The sequence below is a fragment of the Populus euphratica genome, unplaced genomic scaffold (assembly GCF_000495115.2).
Source record: "Populus euphratica unplaced genomic scaffold, PopEup_1.0 scaffold3.1, whole genome shotgun sequence".
NCBI classification, from domain to species: domain Eukaryota; kingdom Viridiplantae; phylum Streptophyta; class Magnoliopsida; order Malpighiales; family Salicaceae; genus Populus; species Populus euphratica.
The window spans coordinates 2,623,227-2,646,180 of NW_011499847.1; the positions used below are offsets into that span (position 1 = coordinate 2,623,227).

Here is a 22,954-nt window from a genome sequence, read left to right on the forward strand (position 1 = left end):
AAATGTAGAGAGGAAGAGAGGCAAGAATGGAGTTTGACCATTTCAGATAAGATTAGCTATTTATGATCATTGTGTTACAAAAATAGGAGGTAAAACCAACTAATTTTTGCAATACAAAAATCTCCTCACCATAAACATTGCCCCAATATTGGCAAAGCAAAAGCCATCTCACCTGTCAATTCTTCCCCTCCACTTATATTCAAGAAAAAAGAAGAAATGAAGTTAACCAACCCCATAACAGGGGGATTGAAAACCTTCCTTTTTGATATCTTTCTTTCTGTCTAACTCTAACCATCCCACCCTCACCCAAAGGAGGGATGGAGATGGAAAAAAGGAGATTAAAAGCATCAAAAAATAATCTTTTTCTACCTTCCTTATTGTCGACACCTATGGCTATCCTCCTTGCCCTCCTCTTACCCTTGCTTTCTTGGCCCAGCATTGTATCCGCGGGTGGCAATACCTTCAAGCCAGCTGATGAGTTTCTCATCAGCTGTGGAGCCAGGAGCCTGGCTTCTGTTCCTGATGGAAGACTCTTCAAGACCGACCATGAGGCCCAAGGATACTTGCAAACCAAGCAAGATATCTTAGTATCTGTTCCATCGGCAGACGTTCCTTCTCCTATATATCTCTCCGCGAGGATTTTCAAAGAGGATGCCACTTACGCATTTACATTGAAGAGTGCAGGATGGCATTGGGTGCGCCTGCATTTCTTTCCAATCAATAACACGGAATTCGATCTGCGAACTGCAACATTCTCTGTCAACACAGATAAGTATGCCCTCCTGCACACCTTCAATATAAATAACAATACTGAAGCTGTACTGAAGGAGTATCTAATTAATATGACCGATCCAAACTTTTCCATCCAATTTAAACCTCTGAAGAATTCGGCTGCTTTCATCAATGCCATTGAGGTTGTTTCAGCTCCTGACATTTTGATAGCTGATCAAGCCACCAACCTTTTCCCAGTTAACGATTTTGCTGGTTTGAACGACTTTGGATACGAAATAGTGTACAGGCTTAACATGGGGGGGCCTTTGATTACCTCAGAAAACGACACACTTTCGAGGAGATGGGTACCTGATAAGCCATACCTTAAGCACGAAGCCTTGGCCAAAAGTGCATCTGTCCCTACTTCCTCCATCAAATATGGTCCAGGAATCTCATCACTTATTGCGCCAGCAACGGTCTACGCATCTGCTGAGCAAATGGCTGATTCAGAAACAAGGATTCAAAATTTCAATTTAACATGGAATTTTGTGGCTGATGCAACATTCAGCTACGTAGTTCGGCTGCATTTTTGTGACATTGTGAGTAAAACCCTCAATGATCTCTACTTTAATGTCTATCTTAATGGCAAAAAGGCTATTTCTGGTTTGGATTTGTCATCCATCGAAGACGAATTGGCAGTCCCGTATTTCAAAGACATTGTGGTGGATGCTTCCTTGATGTCTAATGGACTCGCAATCGAGGTTGGTCCGATGGATGATGAAACTGGTACGAGAAATGCTATTCTGAATGGCTTGGAGGTTTTCAAAATGAGCAGTAAAGTTAACAGTTTGGATGGAGTGTTCGGGGTTGATGGTGAGGTGCTTGAGAAACACAAGGTAGTTACTTACGTAGGGTTCGGGTTGATGTTTGGTGCATTTATAGGCCTTGGTGCAATGGTGTTGAAGTGGCACAAGAGACCCCAAGATTGGCAAAAGAGGAATAGCTTTTCTTCTTGGTTGCTTCCAGTCCATGCTGGTGACCATAGCTTCATGACAAGCAAAACCTCAATGGGATCTCACAAGACCAACTTTTACTCGTCAACTCTTGGTCTAGGTCGGTTTTTCTCTTTGTCAGAGTTGCAGGAGGCTACCAATAACTTCGATTCAAGTGCAATAATTGGTGTTGGTGGTTTTGGCAATGTCTATATTGGAATGATTGATGATAGTACCAAAGTTGCTGTCAAGAGAGGTAACCCACAATCTGAACAAGGAATCACAGAGTTCCAGACAGAAATTCAGATGTTGTCAAAGCTCAGGCATAGGCATTTGGTGTCCTTGATTGGCTATTGTGACGAGAACGATGAAATGATCCTGGTTTATGAATACATGTCCAATGGACCTTTTAGGGACCACCTCTATGGAAAGAATTTGCCCACATTGTCATGGAAGCAAAGGCTGGAGATCTCTATTGGAGCTGCTCGCGGACTGCATTACTTGCATACGGGAACTGCACAAGGTATCATTCACCGTGATGTGAAGACCACAAACATTCTGCTCGACGATGCCTTTGTCGCCAAGGTTGCTGATTTTGGGCTGTCCAAAGATGCGCCTATGGGACAGGGTCATGTCAGTACTGCAGTGAAGGGAAGTTTTGGATACTTGGATCCTGAGTACTTCAGGAGGCAGCAACTGACTGATAAATCAGACGTATACTCATTTGGGGTGGTGCTGCTTGAGGTATTGTGTGCAAGGCCTGCCCTTAACCCTCAACTTCCAAGAGAGCAAGTTAATTTGGCTGAATGGGCAATGCAATGGAAGAGGAAGGGGTTGCTTGAAAAGATCATCGACCCTTGTCTTGTTGGTACCATCAATCCTGAATCATTGAAGAAGTTTGCCGAGGCTGCAGAGAAGTGCTTGGCTGAGCATGGTGTTGACAGGCCAACTATGGGAGATGTGCTGTGGAACTTGGAGTATGCTTTGCAGCTCCAAGAATCTTTCTCTAAGGGGAAAGATGAGGATGAAAGTAAAATATCAGCCACTGTAGCTGACTCCCCTGCTGTTGTAGCTACTTCCACCTCTGTCGCAGAAGACAACAAAAGCCCTGCTGAAGTTCAGTTGCTCGATGATTCCTTTGTTGCCAAAGTTGCTGATTTTGGGCTGTCCAAAGATGCACCTATGGGGCAGGGTCATGTAAGTACTGCAGTGAAGGGAAGCTTTGGGTACTTGGACCCTGAGTACTTCAGGAGGCAGCAACTGACTGATAAATCTGACGTATACTCGTTTGGCGTGGTGCTGCTTGAAGTATTGTGTGCGAGGCCTGCCCTTAACCCTCAACTTCCAAGAGAGCAAGTTAACTTGGCTGAATGGGCGATGCAATGGAAGAGGAAGGGGTTGATTGAAAAGATCATCGACCCTCTTCTTGTCGGTACCATCAATCCTGAATCATTGAAGAAGTATGCTGAGGCTGCAGAGAAGTGCTTGGCTGAGCATGGTGTTGACAGGCCAACTATGGGAGATGTGCTGTGGAACTTGGAGTATGCTTTGCAGCTCCAAGAAGCTTTCTCTATAGGAAAAGCTGAAGATGAAAGTAAGTTATCAGCCACCGTAGCCGACTCCCCTGTTGCTGTAGCTACTCCCAAAGCTATTTCCACCTCTGTCTCTGTCACCGAAGACAACAAAAGCCCTGCTGAAGTTCAGGTCATTGATGATCATTCAGGAACTGCAATGTTTTCTCAATTTTCTGGGCTAAACGGCAGGTAAATTGTATAACTTCCTTGTTCGAATCGATCAGTCACCAAGAACAGAAGAGTTTAAGCATCTCATGGAATATCTTAAACCTCGGAGCATCAATGGTGGCTTTTGCTCTTGCTTCAGAATGAGAACTTGATGGGCTAGCATCACTCTTATAATTGCATGTCATGGTGTATGTTGCAAGTTTCCTATCTAGAGACTCTATTTATCTTCTTTCCTGTGTGTAGTATTTGAGTCTGAGTTTATACAAGCTGTAAGAAAAATGAACTGATTAATGTACTGGTATTGATAGATGTATACCTGCTGTAGTCTTATGCCTACATCCTTCAACCCCTACTATATGACATGATGGGAATTTTGGACTCACTGTCTCGGCAGAATCTGTAAGTGGATTTTCAAGAATCGCTTCTGGCTGAGTTTATATACTTGCTTGAATCTATGTTTGCCAGAAAACACAGGGCGGTTCCTGGTTAGCGCATTCAGTCCGAGAGAAACTGTAGAACAACTTAAATGTTGTAGTCAAGCTTCCATTCGAGGCAAAAAGTATAATAGCTCAGAAACTTGTTGCTGAAAGTTTTGCTTAAGAATTAGCTTTGTACAGATTTGATCTTTAAGTTTTGTGAATGGACAATTTTTAATACAAGTATCCTCATAGTAGGTATAAATAGTCTAAACTGAACCGTTAACTATCCTGCTGCTGAAACAACATATCATTGTTCCAGTTGTTTGAACTATAGCTTCAGAAATCGTGTACAAGAAATGGCAGACAATCTTGATTCATTTATAACAAAAAGGTCACCTTAAAAGGCCCGAAGCCTAGCTATCCATGAAATGAAAGATATCAGCAGAAAGCTAGGAAGAAAAATCTCCATGGTGTTATGAAGAAGTCAAAGCAAGCTGCAGCACCAATCCAGTTCACAGTTCAGAATCCATAAATAAGATGTTTTCTAGATCAAAGTTAATGTATAAGCTGGGAGTTTAAGCCAATTGTCATTGATATTAAAATCCTACTGAGTGTAAACTATAGTTTCAGTTTAGCAGATAAGGTGCCTGACTGGTTGGCAAAATCAGCGGGGTCTGATGTGAAACCACCACTTGAGCTCAGAAATCTTGTTGTCAAAGACTTTTCTGCAGATGATTGAAAATGGCTCTTGTCGATGTTAAAAAAAAAAGACAACTAATGCGGGATTAATTTCTAGCTTTGCCCTAGGCTTTGTCCAAATTTAATTTTTGGTTTTGATAATTAGAGTATCCTTGGAGCACCTTTTGACCTTCCATATCCCAACTGATGAAATTTTCATTTCACGAGAAATTTCTTTCTTGTGGCCTCCCTTCCAATTCAAACATGACAGACTTGAAGTTAAAGAAAATTGTAGCCGGTATTCATGTCAACATGGGGATTTTTGTAACGCAGAAACAAATTTTCACGAAACAAGTGGGGATGTATCACGTTATTAGCACTAGCACAACAAATGGAAATTTAATTAGTGAGGATTGATAAATTTTTCCTGACTTCTTGATGGTTTCAGAAACCAGTTTAGGTAGATGGAATATACCATTCCAGGACAAGTGAGTCAAGTGGCTGATGTGACAAAAAATATAAGGTGGGGCTAGAAAGTGAGATGCCTCAAGAAAGACAGGTTCCATATTGAATGAACAAGAGCAAGTGTTGATAAGGGTGTGGATGTGTGATTAAACAATATTTCCGAAACCAAAAACCAATTCGGTGCATCTTTTTGTTTCAGAGGATGCGAGGCAACCCACAAATATCGAACCCTATTGTTGCTATAGAGACTTGTTATCCTATCCATGACGTGTGAGCTCTTATCTCCATTTACATCACGTGGCTCTTGTATCTCCCAACTGTTTCTCATATAAAAGGCCAATGTTACCACTCAGAAACAACGCATCTATCTCTCTCTCTCTCTCTCTCACACACACACACACACACACAAAATGGAGAACCAGACAGAACAAGTGACTTTTGACATGGATGCACTCAGGGCCAATCTTCCGCAAAAGTAAGGATACATTTTCTGTCTTTCTCAACTTTGGTTTCGCAACTCGATATATTTCTTATGTTGTAGGGAATTGTTTTTTGAACAGGAGGGGGGGATTGTCAAGGTATTACTCAGGGAAAGCAAGGTCATTTACATGCATAGCTGATGTTCGTTGTCTTGAAGATCTAAAGAAACCAGAACGCCCTGATCCCAAGAAAAGGCAGAAATATTCAGATAGGAATGGCTTGCACGTTCCTCCATATCCATGTCGACGAGTATCTAGCTCCACCCAGTGCATCTCACCCTGTGTTGGTGTGTGAAAACAGCCAAATAAGCTTTTTGGCTTCCTTCTGCGATTTTCTTTTATTATTATTTTGACGCTTTGCCGCATTGTGTACAGGAGGAAATCTTCACAAGCATTTGTAAATGATAATAAAATTTTGTAGTTCATATCTAAACGAGTACCATGTGACCTTGAGAATGCCAGAATATTCGTGCCCATGGAATCATCTCCTCTTAGATTTGATTTAACAATAGATTATGTGTCTATTAAAGAGTTAATTTTTAATATGTTCAAATAATTTATTTTTTATATCATAATATCAAATCAAAACATAAAAATATATAATAAAAAAATATAATGAAGTGCATGCCATCAATTAAAAGTGAGGACATATTAATATCGCTGATCATTTTAATGCAATTTTGAATCTTGCTTGAAGCCCTCAACTGTTAGAACGCTAGCAAAGCAACCTGCATTGACAATCTACAATCATCCAAACAAGCACAAACAGAAAATAAGCCAATTTGAAGAATTCTGTCCCAAACTTCCATTCCTCAAAGTTGAATCCAACATACTGACACAAAAATCTTGCAGATTTAACATGTCTATTTTCAACGAATTCTGGTACTTGCTTGTTACAAATTCCACTCTGTTAATCTAGCTATGAGAATGCACATTGTAGCTAGAGACATAAACCAGAAAGGGGAAATGGAGAATAGCAATTAATAGCATGTACTCGAGCAAAATACTAATAGATCGCAACCTAGTAATAACAACTATGAGCACCAAAAGAATCACCATTTCTCCCTACTGATACACAATTAAGATGTAAGAAGCCCTACTCAATCAAGTTGGAGTAACAGCTAAAAACTACTGCAATCTTTGCTTCTTGCTTGTGTCCTTACCCCAATGATCAAGCATGACAAGGTCATCGTCATCGTCATCGTCATCAAGCTTTTGGATTTTCTTGTCATTCCTAGTTTCATCAGCCTCATTTGACTGATCCAGAGTGCAGCCCTCAGAAAACTCAGGCAGTTTTCTCTTCTTTCCTGGACTAGCAGTCCCATCTGAAATTTCTTTCACCTCGATATCTTTCTGGGCATCCATAGGCTCTGTTGGCAATGATTTTGATGTACTTGCACCATTTCCAATAGATGTTTTATCATCCTTCTTCTCAGGAAGAGCTTGTGTCCATCCTGAAAGAACCATTCCATCAGGTTCTTTCTCCTCATCAAATTCTTCTCTGTTAGAATCAAGAATATGGCAAATATTAAGCAGCCCATCCAATATCAGAGCATTTGAGCACATCATACAGTTACCCAATGACACAGTTACCCAATGACACTCGAATCAAAAGGAAAACCAAATATCCATCAATCATCTAATTAAACTGAGATTCCAGGAAGTACTGTGTTTATTACCATTAAACTAAACTGAGACTAATCTTTGCAAAAAAAAAAAAAAAAAAAAGAGGAGGGGGTGGGGGAGGAAGAATCATTGGATAAAAAAAAATCTCCTGGGACGAACTCAAAATGGTTCAAAGAACAGCATCATTAAAGTAAAGACAAACCTATGCTTAATATAGATATTGCATGTGAACTCCTGTTGAAGATCCTCTACTGTGAGCATTTTCCCACCAATGACTGGAGAAGGAAGCTCAGATAGTACCTAATGGAAAAGAGAGGGAAAAAATTGATATAGAAAACCATATTAATTTGAACTTAAGCCATGCCATTTCCAGAAACAAAGAAAGGAATACCTTTTCAAGGTTTGCTGTATAATTTGCTATCATGTCTTCTTCAAGATCATCACCAACCTCATAAAGAAGGGCTGAGCCACACATAATCAGGGGGGAGTTCATACCAAGCTTGGCTTTTACTATCTTTTCAACAAAATCCCGCAGCTTTGAACGATGAGTATTAATCTCCAGTGACAGAGGTGTCTGTTCCCCACCATATCAAATGTGAGCAGAATGCATTCATGGCTTGGAAAAACACGCAAGGGCAATCCAATGAAGAAAAGAAAATTAGATATACCTGAGAAGAACAAACAAAGCAGGACTTGTTTGGCTCAAAGGGTTCCACTGGCATAAGAAGCATTTTTTTAGATGGATGTTCAAGACAATATGTCATCCTGCATAGATGTTTCATATGATTAGAACAAACCAGCTCTGACAGCATAACTATTAACATTTCAGAGTCATGTCCTTGTTTTCAGAAATAATACCTCATTAGCTTTTCTCTGAAAAACAAGGAACATAAAGAAAACAAAGTTTATTCAAGACAAAAAAACATGTGATGGTCAGCCTTAAACTTTTCCTTAACCTCATTAATCTGGAAACAAGAAAAGGGTCAGCCTCAAACTGATCTTTCAACCATTAATAAAAAGCAAAACTCCCAAATCAAGTATTCAGATACTAGAAAAAACCCTAGAGAAAATTGAGCCACACCTGTAACAGTCATTATCCTTTTTCAACACCTTGATTGCTTCAATGACAATTAAACCAGCTACAATAGCATTTGTTGTAGCAACAGCATGTACAATATTCCCAGCAATACCTTTAGCTTCAAAAAGGCTGTGTGAAGGAATGTTAAATGAAGCAGCCCGAATATTTGCAGCAGCTGTTACAAATTCCACTGCTAGCTGATCATCTTTGTCAAAACTCAGGTTCCCAATCTCCTGCCAAGGTAAAAGAATAAAAAGAAGATCACCCAAAAGTCAAAGGGTTTCATCAATCGCTTCTTCAAAAACAAGAGATCAACAAACCTTTTTTCTGTTCGTAAAAAATAGCTTCAAAGCTTCAAGAAAAACTCTTGTATTTTCCATTAGGCACCATATATCCTGTGGATTCTTTAGGCCTAAAGATGCCATGGCAGATGCTGAAGAAAGATCATCAGTTATATCAACATTTCCATTCTGTTGGGTCATTTGGTCAGGCAGGACATCCCTAACATATATGGGCCTTGGCTTATTGCGTTTTTTCCATGTCTCCTCATCAGACAAAGCTAGTTCAATGTTATAGCCGAAAACATGATCATATATTCTTCTTCCATAATGCTCGAAGTCTTCATCATCTCTCCATTCAAATACATCGTTTGTGTTTTCAGATGAGCTAAAAGCATCATTAGAGCGCACATTTAAATCATTCACCTGGTTCTTGTCTCCAAATAATTTTGCAAAAAGCAGTTCCTTCGCCCAAACAATACAGTGAACAAACTGCAGTTTCAAACAATGAAATTGAAAATCAAAAACACAGAAGTTCCATCTTGATTATTACATCGAGAGCCATCATGGTTATCATTATAAATGATTTTCTGACCAAGCAACGACCTAATTTCTGGCAGAGTAAAGTTTCAATTCAAATAAAATATTGCTGGCCAAGAAATTTCCATCTGTTAACAAAAACACTGATCTTCACAAACAAGAAAGAACACCTCATCCCCAAGAAGAAGTGAAACCAAGTTTGCTAATAAAAACCACAAAAAAAAAACCATTAATCATTCACCTTTGATGGTGTACTAGTAATTGTGCAGACAGGGTATGTCTTTGGGGCAGGTTTAGGCTGACACTCATAGCACTCTGTTTTTCCCTTCACTTGCACTGTAACCTGCCACCAAGAAATTATGAAGAAAAAAAATCATGATGTTTCTCAAAAACATTCAAACAAACAGTATAGGAATGTCAACTTCCAGACACAGACAACTAGCAGGCAGAGAGAATGAGAGAGATACAAATATGCAATTAAAAACATGAAATAAATCAACACAAGTAGATCAATATTTTCAGTTGCCAAAATAACTGTTCATTCATTTAAAAAAACAATGAGGGCCAAAAACTGGTGGAAAATTCAAGTTGTTAATCATCAGACTTTAAAGGACAAAATATGAGTAAACAACAAATAGTCCATGAACTTCAATTTTCAAACCAGCAACAAATGAAAACAAACTATTGACAAAACAGACTTTTCCATTCCTTTTGATCTTGGAAGGAGCAATTATACACAACAAAATATCACCTGTCCTAGGAACCCAGTAGTTCCACTTTCAACCAGAGGAACTTCAGCAGCCAAGCAAAGGCGGTTCACATGTCGCCTTGCATCTAAGTTATCTAGTCCATTCAGAACAACATTAAATTGCTTGAAGAAGTCAACATTGAAGTTAGAATCCTTCGCATTTGCATGGTAAGGGGTAATGCTTATGTGAGGCCTAAATCTTAACACGGCATCACGAGCGACCTGGTTGAAACATTGGTGTGAAATAAGATAAGACATGAAATTGATCATTACCCAATTAATTCAATAACAACGAGCACTTGCCTTTGCCTTAGACTGTCCAACATGTGATTGACGGAACAGAAATTGTCTATTAAGGTTGCTTACTTCTATGGTGTCCATGTCAATCTGCAGAAAAATGCAAGCAAATGTATAAAGGAGTGCTGCATAAAGATGAGGGCCTTAACATGAACTATCTATGCAAATGCCCAATAAAATGAAAGTTCAAATCCAACATGTCTTTGCCTCAAACTACACTATCTCCTTAATTTGGTACGCCATTAATTTGATTAAGATTTTTTAACCATTTTGTGAAGCAATAAATGCCTAGCCAAAAAACCCAATATGTAAGTTTCAGCTAAAGTTGCAACTTCCTGGTAGGGCAACCCATCCCCTTGCTTTTCAGCAGTTTCCCGTTACAAAAGCTAGTTTGTTGATGATCATGACATACCTAACAAATAAGGGCAGCATATCTTCTTGGGTGCCCCTTATCTCACCAACCACCACTAAAGCTTCATAAGGGCAGCCTTTAGTTCATACCATCACCACCTCCTTAGACAACCTTTCACCATAAGCACACAGTCACCACCATGTTTCGCTCCTAAGAACAAAGAACACCAAACATAAAAACAATCCCATCACCTTGTACCTACATTCCTTATCATCTCCACCATCTCGCACATGAAAAACACCTTGCAACCACTGAGCCAAACCCTTCACTTCCAAAGCCCCAGACAACAACTGCAATCACCGCTTCATTTATATCCATTGATGCTATGTTCACTCTTATCACAGCTGCTGCATTCTATTACCACCAACTACTCATTACTTGGAAAGCATTTGCAACCTTATAATTAACCAGGTCAATAATATTCTCAGTCTCATGACATAAAAACCACTACTTTCTTAACCAGTAATGATTCATATTCAGGCATGTGTATTTTCATATGTTTCGGAATAATAAATAATTCCACAAGTTGATTCCCTCCTAGAGTTTTTAAATCAATACAAGTTCAAACAGATAAACACTGAAATTAAAAAAAAAAAAAAACCCTTTTTGTCAAACCCTAACCGCGCTCTAAACCCTTCAAAAAGGAACTCCAATTGACAAAAATAAAATCATATCATAACCCCAAAACACAAAAATGAAGACTAATAACAAGTACTTAGTCCATTCAAACCCTAGAAAACTAGAACCTGGCTTGAAAAACAACCAAAACTGATCCCTGAGAAACTCCCCGAAAAAATTAAAAAGAAAAAAATAAAGATATACTCACAATATGAATATCTTGAAAGCCAGAAAGAGCAAGAGTCTTTAGTAACTCACAACCAATCCCACCTGCTCCAACCATAAGCACTTTCGCACCCTAAAAAAAACAAACACAAAACCCTTAAAAACTACATTTCAATTGACTAAAACAAAGAGAACCCATTAACAGTAAGCAAGAATTAAAAGCGGGCTTGAAAGAATTAGACAGTTTTAATTACCTTTATCGCTTGTGAGTGTTGAAGAGAAGCCATTATTTGGGTTTTCGAAGAAGGACGAGACAAAGAAACAGTGTTAGAAAGAAGCTGAAATGTTTTTGTTAGTGTTAAGCAGTATTTATGGATTAGTTATGTTAAGCAACTAGCTACAGCCTACAGATAGAAAGTGATGGAGGATGGGAATCGAACACGAGACGTGAGGGCAAGTGGAGAGGATCTTAGATTGTTTAATTTAATTCAATGGGCTAGTGTGCGTGTAAAGGGGCGGCATCAGATGAGAGCGACTATTTAATGGCCAAAAGTCACGCCTTAACTGGGGATCCACCTAGTTGGCGATCTAGCCATTGAAGCTTTGTGATAGTTTCCATGCACCGGATTCATATAAAAAATAGTATCTTGCCAAGAGTTGGTGGAAAATCAGATTTAATTTTGATCTTATCGTTAAGAAAAAAATATAAATTTTGAAAATCTATTCGGATTTTGTCTGCGATATGTGCATCATCATAGTTAGCTGAATGATATTTTATTAATTTGAATTTGAAATTAAATGATGGTATTTTTATACTGTGATGATACATGGAAAATAATGTGCAATGAGGGCTTCCGATACGTTTACAAATGCAATTGAAGGTGAGATTAACTATGGTAAAACCCTAGTTTTTTTTTATATATATACACAAACCTTGTCTTGTCACATTCCAATGAAATATTTGAGATAATATTAGAGGATTGCTTTTTAAATATTTTTTATTTTTAAAATATATTAAAATAATATTTTTAACATAACATTTTAAAATGATAAAAAAAATACAATAAAAAAACTAATTTAAAAAAAAATCAAAACCGCAGCGCAAACACCATCAAAACACACTCTCAGCGGGTCAACAGGTCAAACTTTCAACTTTCGGAGTAGGGATTAACTATGCAACAAAGCATGGTCTTAGTTTTGACTTTCGGCGGGTTTTTTTATTATTTTTTGTTTTTGCATTTATGTGTTTTTTTCGAGGTAGTTTTAAACAAGACATAACCATTACTTCAGCCCCGAACATAGCCCTTCATTCGGCCGCTCGTATGCATGCATTATTTCAATCATTTTATTTATTTTTCAATGATGAAGTAATTACTGGGTGCATTATAAAAAGAAAACAAAGTAATTGTTAAGGGAAGAGTATATTATATTTTTTAGAATTAATTAAAAAAATAATAAATGTATGTGTTGTGAAAAAAGTATGTTTGTGTGTGTGTGAAAGAATAGAAGTTTTTTAATTGGAATCGGACTTTTAGGAGAATTCAACACTCGTTAATAACTTGCATGGAATAATAATTGCAATCAGACTTCATCATTAATCGAGAAAGATATACTATAAGTGGTTTATTTATTGGTTTGGTGGAAATAATAAATTTAAAATAATATTTGAAAATTCTTAGAATTTTGGTAGATAAATTTAAAGTTATTTAAGGGTTTATCACCTAAAAATTTAATATTTTCTGATTTTGAATAAATTTTTAAATGTTTAAATTATCGTAAACTACAAGTCGTTCCTTTATCCGATTTCTATCATAATCCAATAAACCATCAATAAAAAATTTCTAAATTCTTATTTATGAAAGAGAGATTACTATGCCTAAAGTGTTAATTTTTTATTTTGTGACTTACATGATTTTTTTTCTACCAGATAATATTTAAAAAATTAAAAGGCATGACTTTATATTTACAATGAATCATAAAAACCCTATAAATAGCAAAATATTTATTTAAGGATAATGTTAGAAATTTAATCAATTAGTTTCCCACTTAATTATTTTATGACTAGAAACTTTAATCAACTAATTTCCTACTTGATTATTTTAGGACTAGAATTATAATATCGGAATTAAATACATTTTAGTGCTTAACTTCTAAAATTATTTTTAATCAAATTATATTTCATTAATTATCACAGTTTAATTTTTGACTAATAGTTTTTAACTTGCATGACCCCTTAGGTTCTTATTATGTTGGCTCAAATACAAATTATAATTTTATATAAATAGAATTAAATCAATTAAACAATTTAATTCATCATCAATTTAATAATTTAATAATTTATATTTAAAGATCAAATATACTATTTGGTAACTTATCATGACTCCCTAAATATTATGAAAGTTATAGGTGGTTTGATATAACATTTCAATGATTGATTTTTTAATGTAAATATTATCCTTCCATCAACAATATTTTAATTTAAATATATTAGCATGAAGTATGCATGTCATGTCAAATTATATATGTTCGTAATATTATAGTCATTGGTCATTTGAATAAGATCTAAAACTCTTTTCAAATTTCATTCTACCTTGCACAAAAATTTAACAATCAATATTATTTAATAAAATATAAAATATATTTTTAATTCATATAAGGTGACGATTCCTCTTGTAGTTTATGTTGCATTCAATGGTTGTCACTTTAATATCTTTATCAAAATAACATATAATATGATCAAAACATAACATTTTTTGTATAAAGATAACTTAGTAGTCTCAAGTCTAAAAAAATCACTTATACAACTATCATGTGAACCTTTCTATAAACATAAATGATGTCTCCATATAAAATTTTTACGTGGGTCAGTTCAACGTACATGTCTTATAACAAGCATTCATATATTAGTTTTAAATATTTCTTATATCTCAGTTTATGAAAGCAATTACTTCCTTATGTGTGTGTGTGTGTGTGTAGTCTTCACGGTATAATGAATATCTGGTATTTAAAAGAATATTGACTAGGAGTATTTTCATGAAAAATATTTTTATATAATAAGAATTTCATAATTATAATAACTTTATATATATTTTTATAAAATATTTTTATCTCATGAACTTTATCTTTATTTTAAATTTATAAATTAAATATTAAATCCATCAATCTAATATAATATTAATATTAAATATAAATTATTATTTTATTAATAATAAATATATATTTATATAAATATAATAATAATACGTGCAACCAACTAAATGAGTATAAATGTATTAAACTAGCATAAATTTTAGCATGTTTTGAAGTGTGGTTACGTTTGCTTTTCAAAGTGTTTTTTATTTAAAAATATATTAAAATAATATTTTTTTATTTTAAAAAAATTATTTTTAAAATTATCGCATTAAAACGATATAAAAATATTAAAAATATATTAATTTAAAATAAAAAAAAAATTATTTTTTAAAATTATTTTTAAAACATAAAAATAAATAGTATTTTCGTTATGATAGCCCGCTCGTAAAGGGAAGGTCATGCCAGTAACCTTCAAAATTTAATGCTAAGCATTAACAATTCAAAATGCTGGTAAGCATGTATGGAGTCGAGGGGGTTCCACACGGAAATGGAGCTCAACACGTATCCACGCTGATGGAGCCAGGTATGGAGACAGATTTTTATCCACAAAGGCAAGTGTAGCTGTAGTGTGTGATTTGGGTCGTGGTATATAATATTTTTTAAAAATATTTTTTTTATTTAAAAATATATTAAAATATTTATTTTTATCCTGACTATCCATAATATTGAAAAATATCAATTTTATATTTTTTAAAAAACACGTATTAAATAAAAGATCGCGCAAGTCAGAAGTAAGCTTCATGAAACGAGCCCTTATTTTAATGAAATATGGAACATTTTAGCTCCATACTATCATCAATCAATTTTACATATTGTATTTTTTATTTAGATTATATATTAGGGTGTTTTTTTTTTTTTTTACATATAATTGTATTTTACATATTAGATTGATAGATTATATATTAGGGTGTTTTTTTTTTCCTGATTGTAGACGGGAGATATAAAGATTTAAAATTTACTTCAATGAATATAAAAGTTCCGCGGACATGGATATGAAAGATGTGTCCTCTGCTTGAGCTGACCTCCATCGCCATGCCAACACTCGTCCATTGTCATCCTAGATCGGCTAGTTGGTCGCGTCCTGCAGCGGGTAACGGGTAATGTTGTAGTTTTCTTATATTTTGCATGCTAGTCTATACGAAAATCTGAGATTTCAACACGTAGTGTTGTTAGGCAACCTAAAGCATGATTACATGCTTAATACATGTAGCCTAGGCAAATTATTACATAGCTCATAACCACACCAGCTAATCCACACAGTTCAACCAACCCTGTCCTCCGCACTAACAACAAATTAACACCATAAAACACTGGACCATCCTAACATGCAGACTGCTTTAATGGTGGCTATGGTGGCCGGGCAATTTTCCCTTGATTTTTTCGATCACACTTTTCTTCTCCTGTTCCTGGTACTGTTCTCCAGCAGGACCTGTGGTAGTGGTGGGAACGTCAACAGTATGTCCATGCTCTTCCCTGTGCTTCCCGCCAGTTAATTTCTCCTTTATTTTCTGTTTCAGTCCCTTCTTCTTCTTCTTCCTTCTCCCTCCTTGCCCATCGTCCTCAGACTGCAATGTCAAGAGACAGTTAACGATAAAAAAATCCCTTGCGTGCACAAAAGACGTTAGCTTCACAACGTTTTTTAAAGAATCTGCCATTGTTCACTCCTCACCATCACCACATACCCTGAGATTTCCATAATAAATTTTTTAAAAATCTCGATTCATTCAAAATAAGGATTTGGCTGGTGATCAATGTGTGATAATTAGTATTCCGTGTCCTAATTACATAGTTGATTTAAACCGAATATATCTCACCGAGCCAGAGCTTGAAGTAGATGAAGTCTCGTCATGCTCCTCTTTCTTATGTCCCCCCTGATCACCAGCAACCTCGCCATGATGACCCATCTCACGAATGTCACTCTTCATTGCATCTTCACTCCTGGCAGTACTAGACAAATGTCCGGTACCAGGCACCGTATCACCACTTATTATATCGCCAAACGTTGAAGGTTGTTTGGTGGTGGCTACGCCAGCGATGTGCACAGGGTTACCATGTTCATCAGTTAATTTAACTGCGTTGCCATGTTCATCTGTGAGTTGAATTGGATTAGCCAGCTCATCTACTATTGTAGCAGCTATCATTTCTAACCAAAAAACAGGAATTTAAAAAACAGCGACAGTAAGATAAGATTCGATATCGATAGTGAGGATAGAGTTTAAGCTACCTAGGCTGGCCGAATAAAAAGAAAATAAAATGGCGGTGGAGAGCAGACATGGTTCATGCATGTAACCAGCTGTCTACACCTGGTGCTGGTACAAAACAGACATGAAGGGTTTTTGCCACGGTAGCCAAGACAGGAGATGTGTCATTCATATGGGTATAAAGGTTTCAGGATTGACATGATCTCTCCTGTTGATCATAAATACTTTCCGAAATATCCCGAATAATATCCATTGTTAATTGGCACCATTGAGAAAACATTTTTATAATTTGAAAAACATGAATGGATACTTCAAAATAAATATCATCACTCTTAATTAATCTTCAAGGACATTTGAAGCATTCTAAAACAGAAACCAGAAGACAAGTCGCATACTTTCACCATCTAATGAGAAGACCACAACACAGTACCAAATCCCACAAGGAATGATGTTGACTTATTCATGTATGGGTCCATACATTAATCATTAATTTGAATCAATTCATGCGCTGTGTTCCAAGCAAGAAACAAATTAATCTGTACAAAATACAAATACAATCACTAATCTTGTGATACATATTCATTCTACTAATCTTTTCATGATTTACAAGACTTCTATAAATTCCTTTACGTCTTTACAGTATAGCTCCACAAGGAAATCCTGGGAGACAGTTTAAAAAATGTGTCCGCTGATGGAGCAGTTCCAAACCGAATTCCTTAAGGAAGATGTCCCGCGGCCCCCACAATCCTTTTTTTTTTTTTGTTGACAACGCAGAGAAGGTCAGCACTAAAATCTGTACACCCATGAAAGTTGAAGTCCTGTTGAGTTTCAAGCATTGATGATTATTGTACCCATATAAAAAAAAGCAGCTTTTGCTTATTTTAGAAAGTTTCCATTCAATCTATATATTCACAAACACATCTAGCTAAACACATCATGCTTTCAAGCACTAAAGTTCGGAAGAAACAAGGTTCTTGCAATGACAATTTTGAGTGATTTGTATGCACAAAAGCAATATATACATGAGATGGAAGTACTCACCGCTTCACAGCTGAGAAGAACCTCATCCCCTCAATGATTTTGTCCAGAAGAACCCTTTCTTTCTAGTTGAGTGAGTCTCCGTGGAGGATCTACTCCCTTTGGATCCAAATGAAAAATGTCTCCTCAAGAAAGGCTTCGCCAAGGAGCTTTTCATGCTGGCACTTGAGCCCATCTCGGGACCCTTTCCTTCCTGTCCACCACCTTTTAAGCGATCAAACATGATGGAATCACCATCAAGATCACTATCAACTACTCTGCTCCTCAGTTTCTTGTTTCTAGCCTTCAAATCCGTTTCTGTTTTTAAAGCTTTTTGAGACAGCTTAAAGGCCTGCTTCTCTCCCAAGGTACAAAATGGGCATGCAGGATCATACTTATCAATTTCAGGTGTCAAAGCTTCCAAACACTCAGCATGATAAGCATGACCACAAGTTAAGACAGCAACAACGGAGAGCTCATTACTAGCAATAAGCTTCTGGCTGCTCCACAAAGATTTTTCAGTCAATAGCTTCAAGCAGATCCCACATGTTTGAAGATCAACCGAAGGAAAAGATGAGTTTTGACCACTGGATCTTGTTTTCTTATGATTAAAGCCCAAGCACTCGTTATCAGAAGACCACCTTTCTCTATTAGAAGTGGCCGTCAGCTCAGAAAATGCATGCATAGACCAACCATCTGAAGACTCGCCATGGCATCCCCGAGTTGATCCATTGCTCCCTGAAGGAATAGGAGGCCTCTCATCAGAAACTGGGATGCTCTTTGATGACTTCAATCCAGGGATTAGCGCATCAGATACTGGCTTTGTTAGTTGATGTCTAGAAGAATGCTGGAGCCACCTTGGTGTTGAGCTTGCAGGATGTAGGTGACCTTGGGATGGAAGCGGAGATGTTGACAAGGATGAAGATGAGGGCAATGAAAGCGAGGATTTTGCAGGAGATAGTTTCAGAACTGCAGTGGATTCTGTTGACTCCTCCACCTGTAAAATGAACAGATTTGGCAAGAAAGTCATATGAAGGAGAACAGATGAAGTCAATCATAGAGCAAACGTGGATGTTCCTTCCATGAAAAGAAAAACCCTACCTGTTCCAAACTCATGTCCATTGAGATATTCCTCGGGATGGATTGATCTGCAATAAGAGTGTAAATGATCTCAGATGCAGTGCATATCAGCACGTGAGGTCAAAACCCGCACAATGAATGGATTTATTAGTAGGCGGTACATGTGCACCGTGAATAGATTAATTAGGAGGATTTTATCAAATGTTCAGTTAGTAAGAATCTTAATGTAAGGACGAGCTGTATCTCATGTTTCATTGCCGTATCATACTTGAAACTAGGAGTACAAATGCCAAAAAAAGAACAAGCAGGAACCATGCAGTATGTGGAAGATTCAAGTTGTCCATAGAAATGTATAGAAACAACAAATCAAGCTCTAGTCGTGATTACAGCCATTATTCTCCCATTTAAAAAGATTAGTCATTATTCTGGGCTACATCTTACAGAAGATATTTAAAGACACATAAGAAGAAAAAAAGAAAGTCCCCGTACTGTGAGGATATAGAACATGGCTTCTTGTAGAAAAAACAAGAAAACAAACAGATAAAAATGGATAAAGAAAGGGTAAGAATGAAGAAGAAAGGTCAGGACAAGAAATGGCACAGAAAAAGTGGTTTGTGAAGGACTGCAAATTTGTTCTTTAAGCAGATCCTCAAGGTCACTCCATGACAATGTAAAACTCCTGTGGTGATATGCAATAATAGCAAAAGAACTGTTTTTCTCAGATATGCATTCAACATTTCCCTTTTGAGCTAAGCATCGCATGGTATCATACACCCTTTATGAGATATGAGATCAATTTAACCATAGACAGAGAACAAACAAGCCTGTAAGCAGACAGTCTATTTATGTAAATATTTTCTGCAAACCTGGTTGAAGAAAGCCCATCTTCAACCATGAAGCATGCCTACCAACGAAAAGGAGAGTACACATTCAGAACAACAACTTGGCTTAAGACAGAAGAAAAAATTCATAATACGCCACAAAGAATATCAACATAAAAACCACAAATATGAAATTTAGGATTTCTTTTTGAAAAATGGGTTGAAAACATGAATGAAGACAGGATGAATAATTCTGCAAAATTCATGTGAAAAGTTTCTAGATAGGAAAGTGCACTTCACAATTCCCCCAAGGCGTCTAAACCTTTCTTACACACAAAATGAAGAAAATAACCTCTACCTTCACAGTGCAGTAATTGCAGATTAATATCTAAAATCATGAAAAACATGCTGCAAATTGAATGTGTAATGAGAAAGATATCTTATTCACCACCAACATCATCATCACAATCACTATTGTCTAACCATCATCACTAACACACAAGCTCTATTACTGGTGGAGGAATACACGTTCATATACTACTTATCAAGGGAAAAGATGGGGTAAAAAAGCAAAGAAAACATGTTCAAATTCTAGCCATAGGATCTGATAATATTGCTTTATAATCTCTAGCAAAATAATCATTCACAGTTCAATTGACAAGCATCATAGAAATGGTTGAATTATGAGAAAAGGATAGGTTCAGAACTTGCTACCTTAAAATGTTGTACAGACAGCTAAAGACACTCTAGCGATTTATTAAAGAAGACCCAAAAGTGAGGGCCCTATTAGTCTCACCCGGAGATTGATCTTGTTAATTAATCATGAAAATAAATCACATGATCATTTCAAGGTTTTTTTTAACAGAATTAGGACCCGGTGGCTTTCAATTATGCGATTATCCAAGAGTTGCAGACAGAAACTATATTCCCATTACTCCATTTCCTCTTTTTAGCTTCGCACTCATACTATTTGAAGCCTTCTATTTTTATTTTATATTTTTTGCATGATAGTATCACTCTATCTCATGGCAGACATTCATTTTATATATGCAACCTCCAAAATGTCAAACAGAAACTTTCTAGCATGTAAGGACTCTCTGCCCTTTACATCTTAAATTTCTACTCCAGAGCCACAATAAGATTATCACGTGCAGACTCTCTCTTGAAACCACAATGTTTAGCCTTTGCAACCTGAAAGTCAAACCAGTCAGAAACAGGTTTCTCTAACATGGAAATTCTTTCCCGAGTGCAGGGAGAGTATGTGATGCTGGATCATATTGTCAGAAATTAGCATATAGAGAAGACCCTCATATACATCTGTAAATTTTACCATTATTGCTAAATTAATCAAAGTGTCTTCAGTATTGAGTTTGCAACCAAGAGGTTGCAAGATCAAAACCTGAGATTACACTTCATACAGAAAAGTTGAAGGGTATGATTGTCTCGGAATCTCATTTCCATAATATCATAACCAGGCAATGAGCTTATTTTGGAGTGTGTGATTGCTAATCTTTGCATAATTTTCCAAAACCCTGAGCACTGCATGAGTCCTGCTTTGGGTATTTATTGTTCCTTGCCACTGATTTTCAGTAATATTGGAGTATATTTTATCTTGAGTTTTGCTTCTCATTTACTGTAATAACTAATAAGGTTCCATCACCAAGTCAAATGAATTCTTCATCCTCATCATCTATAACTATAAGAAACTGAAATAGTTTGATCTCTTCTAAATAGTAAATATGATCAATCACAAGGGCATTGCTTCTACTTTGCAATCCATGCATCGATATGCAATATAAAGCTAATTGCAACAGTATCTTAAAGAGAGAGGGAAATTTCAGAATGAACCGAAAGATCATGTGAAATAGATCAAACAAATATTAATGTGAAGAACCCCATATACCAGAAGTTTACCTGAAGTAGGAGTCCTCACACGAGAAGCTGTTCCTTCAGATGTTGGGGATTTCTGCCATGTACGTCTCTGGAAACTCTCCGTTGGGCTTCCATCCTCAGATGCATAGGTTGATTCATGTTTAATATCTGATCCATAATTCCTGCTAATTCCACCAGAAAACCAACTTATCGAAGTATCTTCCCCAGCTACTCGCCCTCGATTATCCCATCTAAAGCTCCAAGATGGTGAATAAAGAATATTTCTATGCAAGATGTCACCACCTGGTCCACTTACTATATTTTTATCTCTAGCAGCAACACAACAAGCACCTCCCATGCTCAAACGCAAACAAAAGGTGTCTCCAAATTCTAACACGAACCCAAAATCTTCAATCACGTGCTCCAACGTCCAAACAACGGCAACTCAAATTTCACTACCATCACTCTCAGCGGGCAAAACCCAGGTCCAATTCTTCCTCTGCAATTAAAACAGGCAAACAAAATAGAGCACCAATATTAATCACTAGTAATTTCACATCTAGCTCTCTGAAAACACAAAATCCAACACACCACATACGCATAACTGAAAAAACAAAAGAAAATGATCAATAACAACCAAACTCCTCTAATCTTTCACAGAGAGCACACTTTGATGATCTAAAGCTAAATTTAACCGCAAAGTTGTTGCACCTCAAGAACCCAAGTGACAAAAGTAATATCCAGTGATTAAAAATTGGGTTTCAACTCGCCACCCGCGCTTTTAAATCCATTTCCATCACCAAAAACGCATAGCCAAAATCATTTCAACACGCACAAAAATAAAAAGTTCATATAAAAGACTACTAAAACAAATAGAACATTAATGGGTGTTGAGAATTCTAGAGGCAGCAATTAAGAAAATTCCAAGTCAATTTTAGTTTTTAAAATAGTAGTCAATGATGAACCAATTACCAATAATTCAGTTCACACTAGCTGATTTCCGAAAAAAATAACTAAAGAAATTAAAAGGAACACGGAAATTGAATCGCCTAACTAACTCGTAAACTAAGGACTCTCGCTCCAAATCCGAAAATAATAATAATAATACAAACCACAAAACTTGATGATAATTTAAAAAAAGCTGTACTGAGTAGTCAAATTTGTAAGAACAATTCAAAATCCGAAACCGACTTGATCGAGAGAGGCTATCCTTACCTTGGTCAGAGGAAAGACGACAGCGTTTTAAAACGACAGATAGATTCTAGAGAGAGAGATGCGGAGCGGTTTTTAGAAAGAGAAAATGAAAGGAAGAGAGTTACGCTGCTGGTGCCTCTACTTGCAAGGAGGGGGGGGGCGGGGCGTCTTTTACCGGTTTCATGTGGACGACGTTAGAATTTGTTAACAGGATTCGACGGTTTGTATTTTGACGGTGGTGGTATAATTATTTTTCATCTTGTTCGCGGTAAAATTTTAAATGAAAATCAAAGGGTAAAATATATCTGGACTTAGAAAAAATTAATATTTCCTGAATTACAAAATCTTTTATTTTTCCTTTTAAGTATATATTTTAAAATTTATTCCTT

General features: G+C 36.5%; 3 protein-coding genes and 1 long non-coding RNA gene across 8 annotated transcripts; 2 read left to right on the plus strand and 2 right to left on the minus strand.

The window, feature by feature from the left end:
• Positions 1–40: 40 nt before the first annotated feature.
• On the plus strand, positions 41–3,824 carry LOC105142095 (probable receptor-like protein kinase At4g39110). The gene is made up of 2 exons (XM_011049556.1): positions 41–2,771; positions 3,303–3,824. The coding sequence occupies exons 1-2, from the start codon at positions 318–320 to the stop codon at positions 3,468–3,470; spliced, it is 2,622 nt and encodes an 873-aa protein (XP_011047858.1). The 5' UTR covers positions 41–317; the 3' UTR covers positions 3,471–3,824.
• A 1,548-nt stretch (positions 3,825–5,372) lies between these two features.
• LOC105142129 (uncharacterized) lies at positions 5,373–5,919 on the plus strand. The gene is made up of 2 exons (XR_845511.1): positions 5,373–5,482; positions 5,568–5,919. It is a non-coding gene; the product is annotated as an uncharacterized LOC105142129 (long non-coding RNA).
• Positions 5,920–6,267: 348 nt separating this feature from the next.
• On the minus strand, positions 6,268–11,710 carry LOC105142116 (SUMO-activating enzyme subunit 2). 3 transcript variants are annotated; one of them, XM_011049618.1, is made up of 13 exons: positions 11,292–11,352; positions 10,668–10,819; positions 10,466–10,576; positions 10,060–10,143; positions 9,760–9,978; positions 9,250–9,351; positions 8,511–8,960; positions 8,194–8,423; positions 7,971–7,985; positions 7,781–7,877; positions 7,504–7,686; positions 7,315–7,412; positions 6,268–6,987 (listed from the first exon to the last, which is right to left on the minus strand). In XM_011049618.1, exons 4-13 carry the CDS (start codon positions 10,135–10,137, stop codon positions 6,615–6,617), a joined length of 1,845 nt encoding a protein of 614 aa, XP_011047920.1. In that variant the 5' UTR covers positions 10,138–10,143; positions 10,466–10,576; positions 10,668–10,819; positions 11,292–11,352; the 3' UTR covers positions 6,268–6,614. The 3 variants fall into 3 exon arrangements, with proteins under 3 accessions (XP_011047920.1, XP_011047900.1, XP_011047909.1); XM_011049598.1 differs by lacking the exons at positions 10,466–10,576; positions 10,668–10,819 and adding an exon at positions 11,503–11,710 and having other exon boundaries at positions 11,292–11,381; XM_011049607.1 differs by lacking the exons at positions 7,971–7,985; positions 10,466–10,576; positions 10,668–10,819 and adding an exon at positions 11,503–11,696 and having other exon boundaries at positions 11,292–11,381.
• A 5,295-nt stretch (positions 11,711–17,005) lies between these two features.
• On the minus strand, positions 17,006–22,719 carry LOC105142103 (uncharacterized). Of its 3 annotated transcripts, none has more exons than XM_011049586.1 (5): positions 22,587–22,719; positions 21,414–21,870; positions 18,700–18,746; positions 17,623–18,595; positions 17,006–17,374 (listed from the first exon to the last, which is right to left on the minus strand). In XM_011049586.1, exons 2-4 carry the CDS (start codon positions 21,727–21,729, stop codon positions 17,645–17,647), a joined length of 1,314 nt encoding a protein of 437 aa, XP_011047888.1. In that variant the 5' UTR covers positions 21,730–21,870; positions 22,587–22,719; the 3' UTR covers positions 17,006–17,374; positions 17,623–17,644. The 3 variants fall into 3 exon arrangements, with proteins under 3 accessions (XP_011047888.1, XP_011047870.1, XP_011047879.1); XM_011049568.1 differs by having other exon boundaries at positions 17,008–17,399; positions 22,587–22,718; XM_011049577.1 differs by lacking the exon at positions 22,587–22,719 and adding an exon at positions 22,083–22,232 and having other exon boundaries at positions 17,008–17,399.
• Positions 22,720–22,954: the final 235 nt, after the last annotated feature.

Coding starts and splice junctions, on each gene's coding strand:
- LOC105142103 (XM_011049586.1), bottom strand. CDS start 21,729: ATGGGAGGTGCTTGTTGTGTTGCTGCTAGAGATAAAAATATAGTAAGT. Junction 18,747..21,413: donor TGTGAGGACTCCTACTTCAG/GTAAACTTCTGG, acceptor CTCTTATTGCAG/ATCAATCCATCCCGAGGAAT. Junction 18,596..18,699: donor TGGACATGAGTTTGGAACAG/GTAGGGTTTTTC, acceptor TTCATTTTACAG/GTGGAGGAGTCAACAGAATC.
- LOC105142116 (XM_011049598.1), bottom strand. CDS start 11,535: ATGGCTTCTCTTCAACACTCACAAGCGATAAAG. Junction 11,382..11,502: donor AACACTCACAAGCGATAAAG/GTAATTAAAACT, acceptor TGTTTTTTTTAG/GGTGCGAAAGTGCTTATGGT. Junction 6,988..7,314: donor AATATCTATATTAAGCATAG/GTTTGTCTTTAC, acceptor TGATTCTAACAG/AGAAGAATTTGATGAGGAGA.
- LOC105142095 (XM_011049556.1), top strand. CDS start 318: ATGGAGATGGAAAAAAGGAGATTAAAAGCATCAAAAAATAATCTTTTT. Junction 2,772..3,302: donor TAGCTGACTCCCCTGCTGTT/GTAGCTACTTCC, acceptor GATGAAAGTAAG/TTATCAGCCACCGTAGCCGA.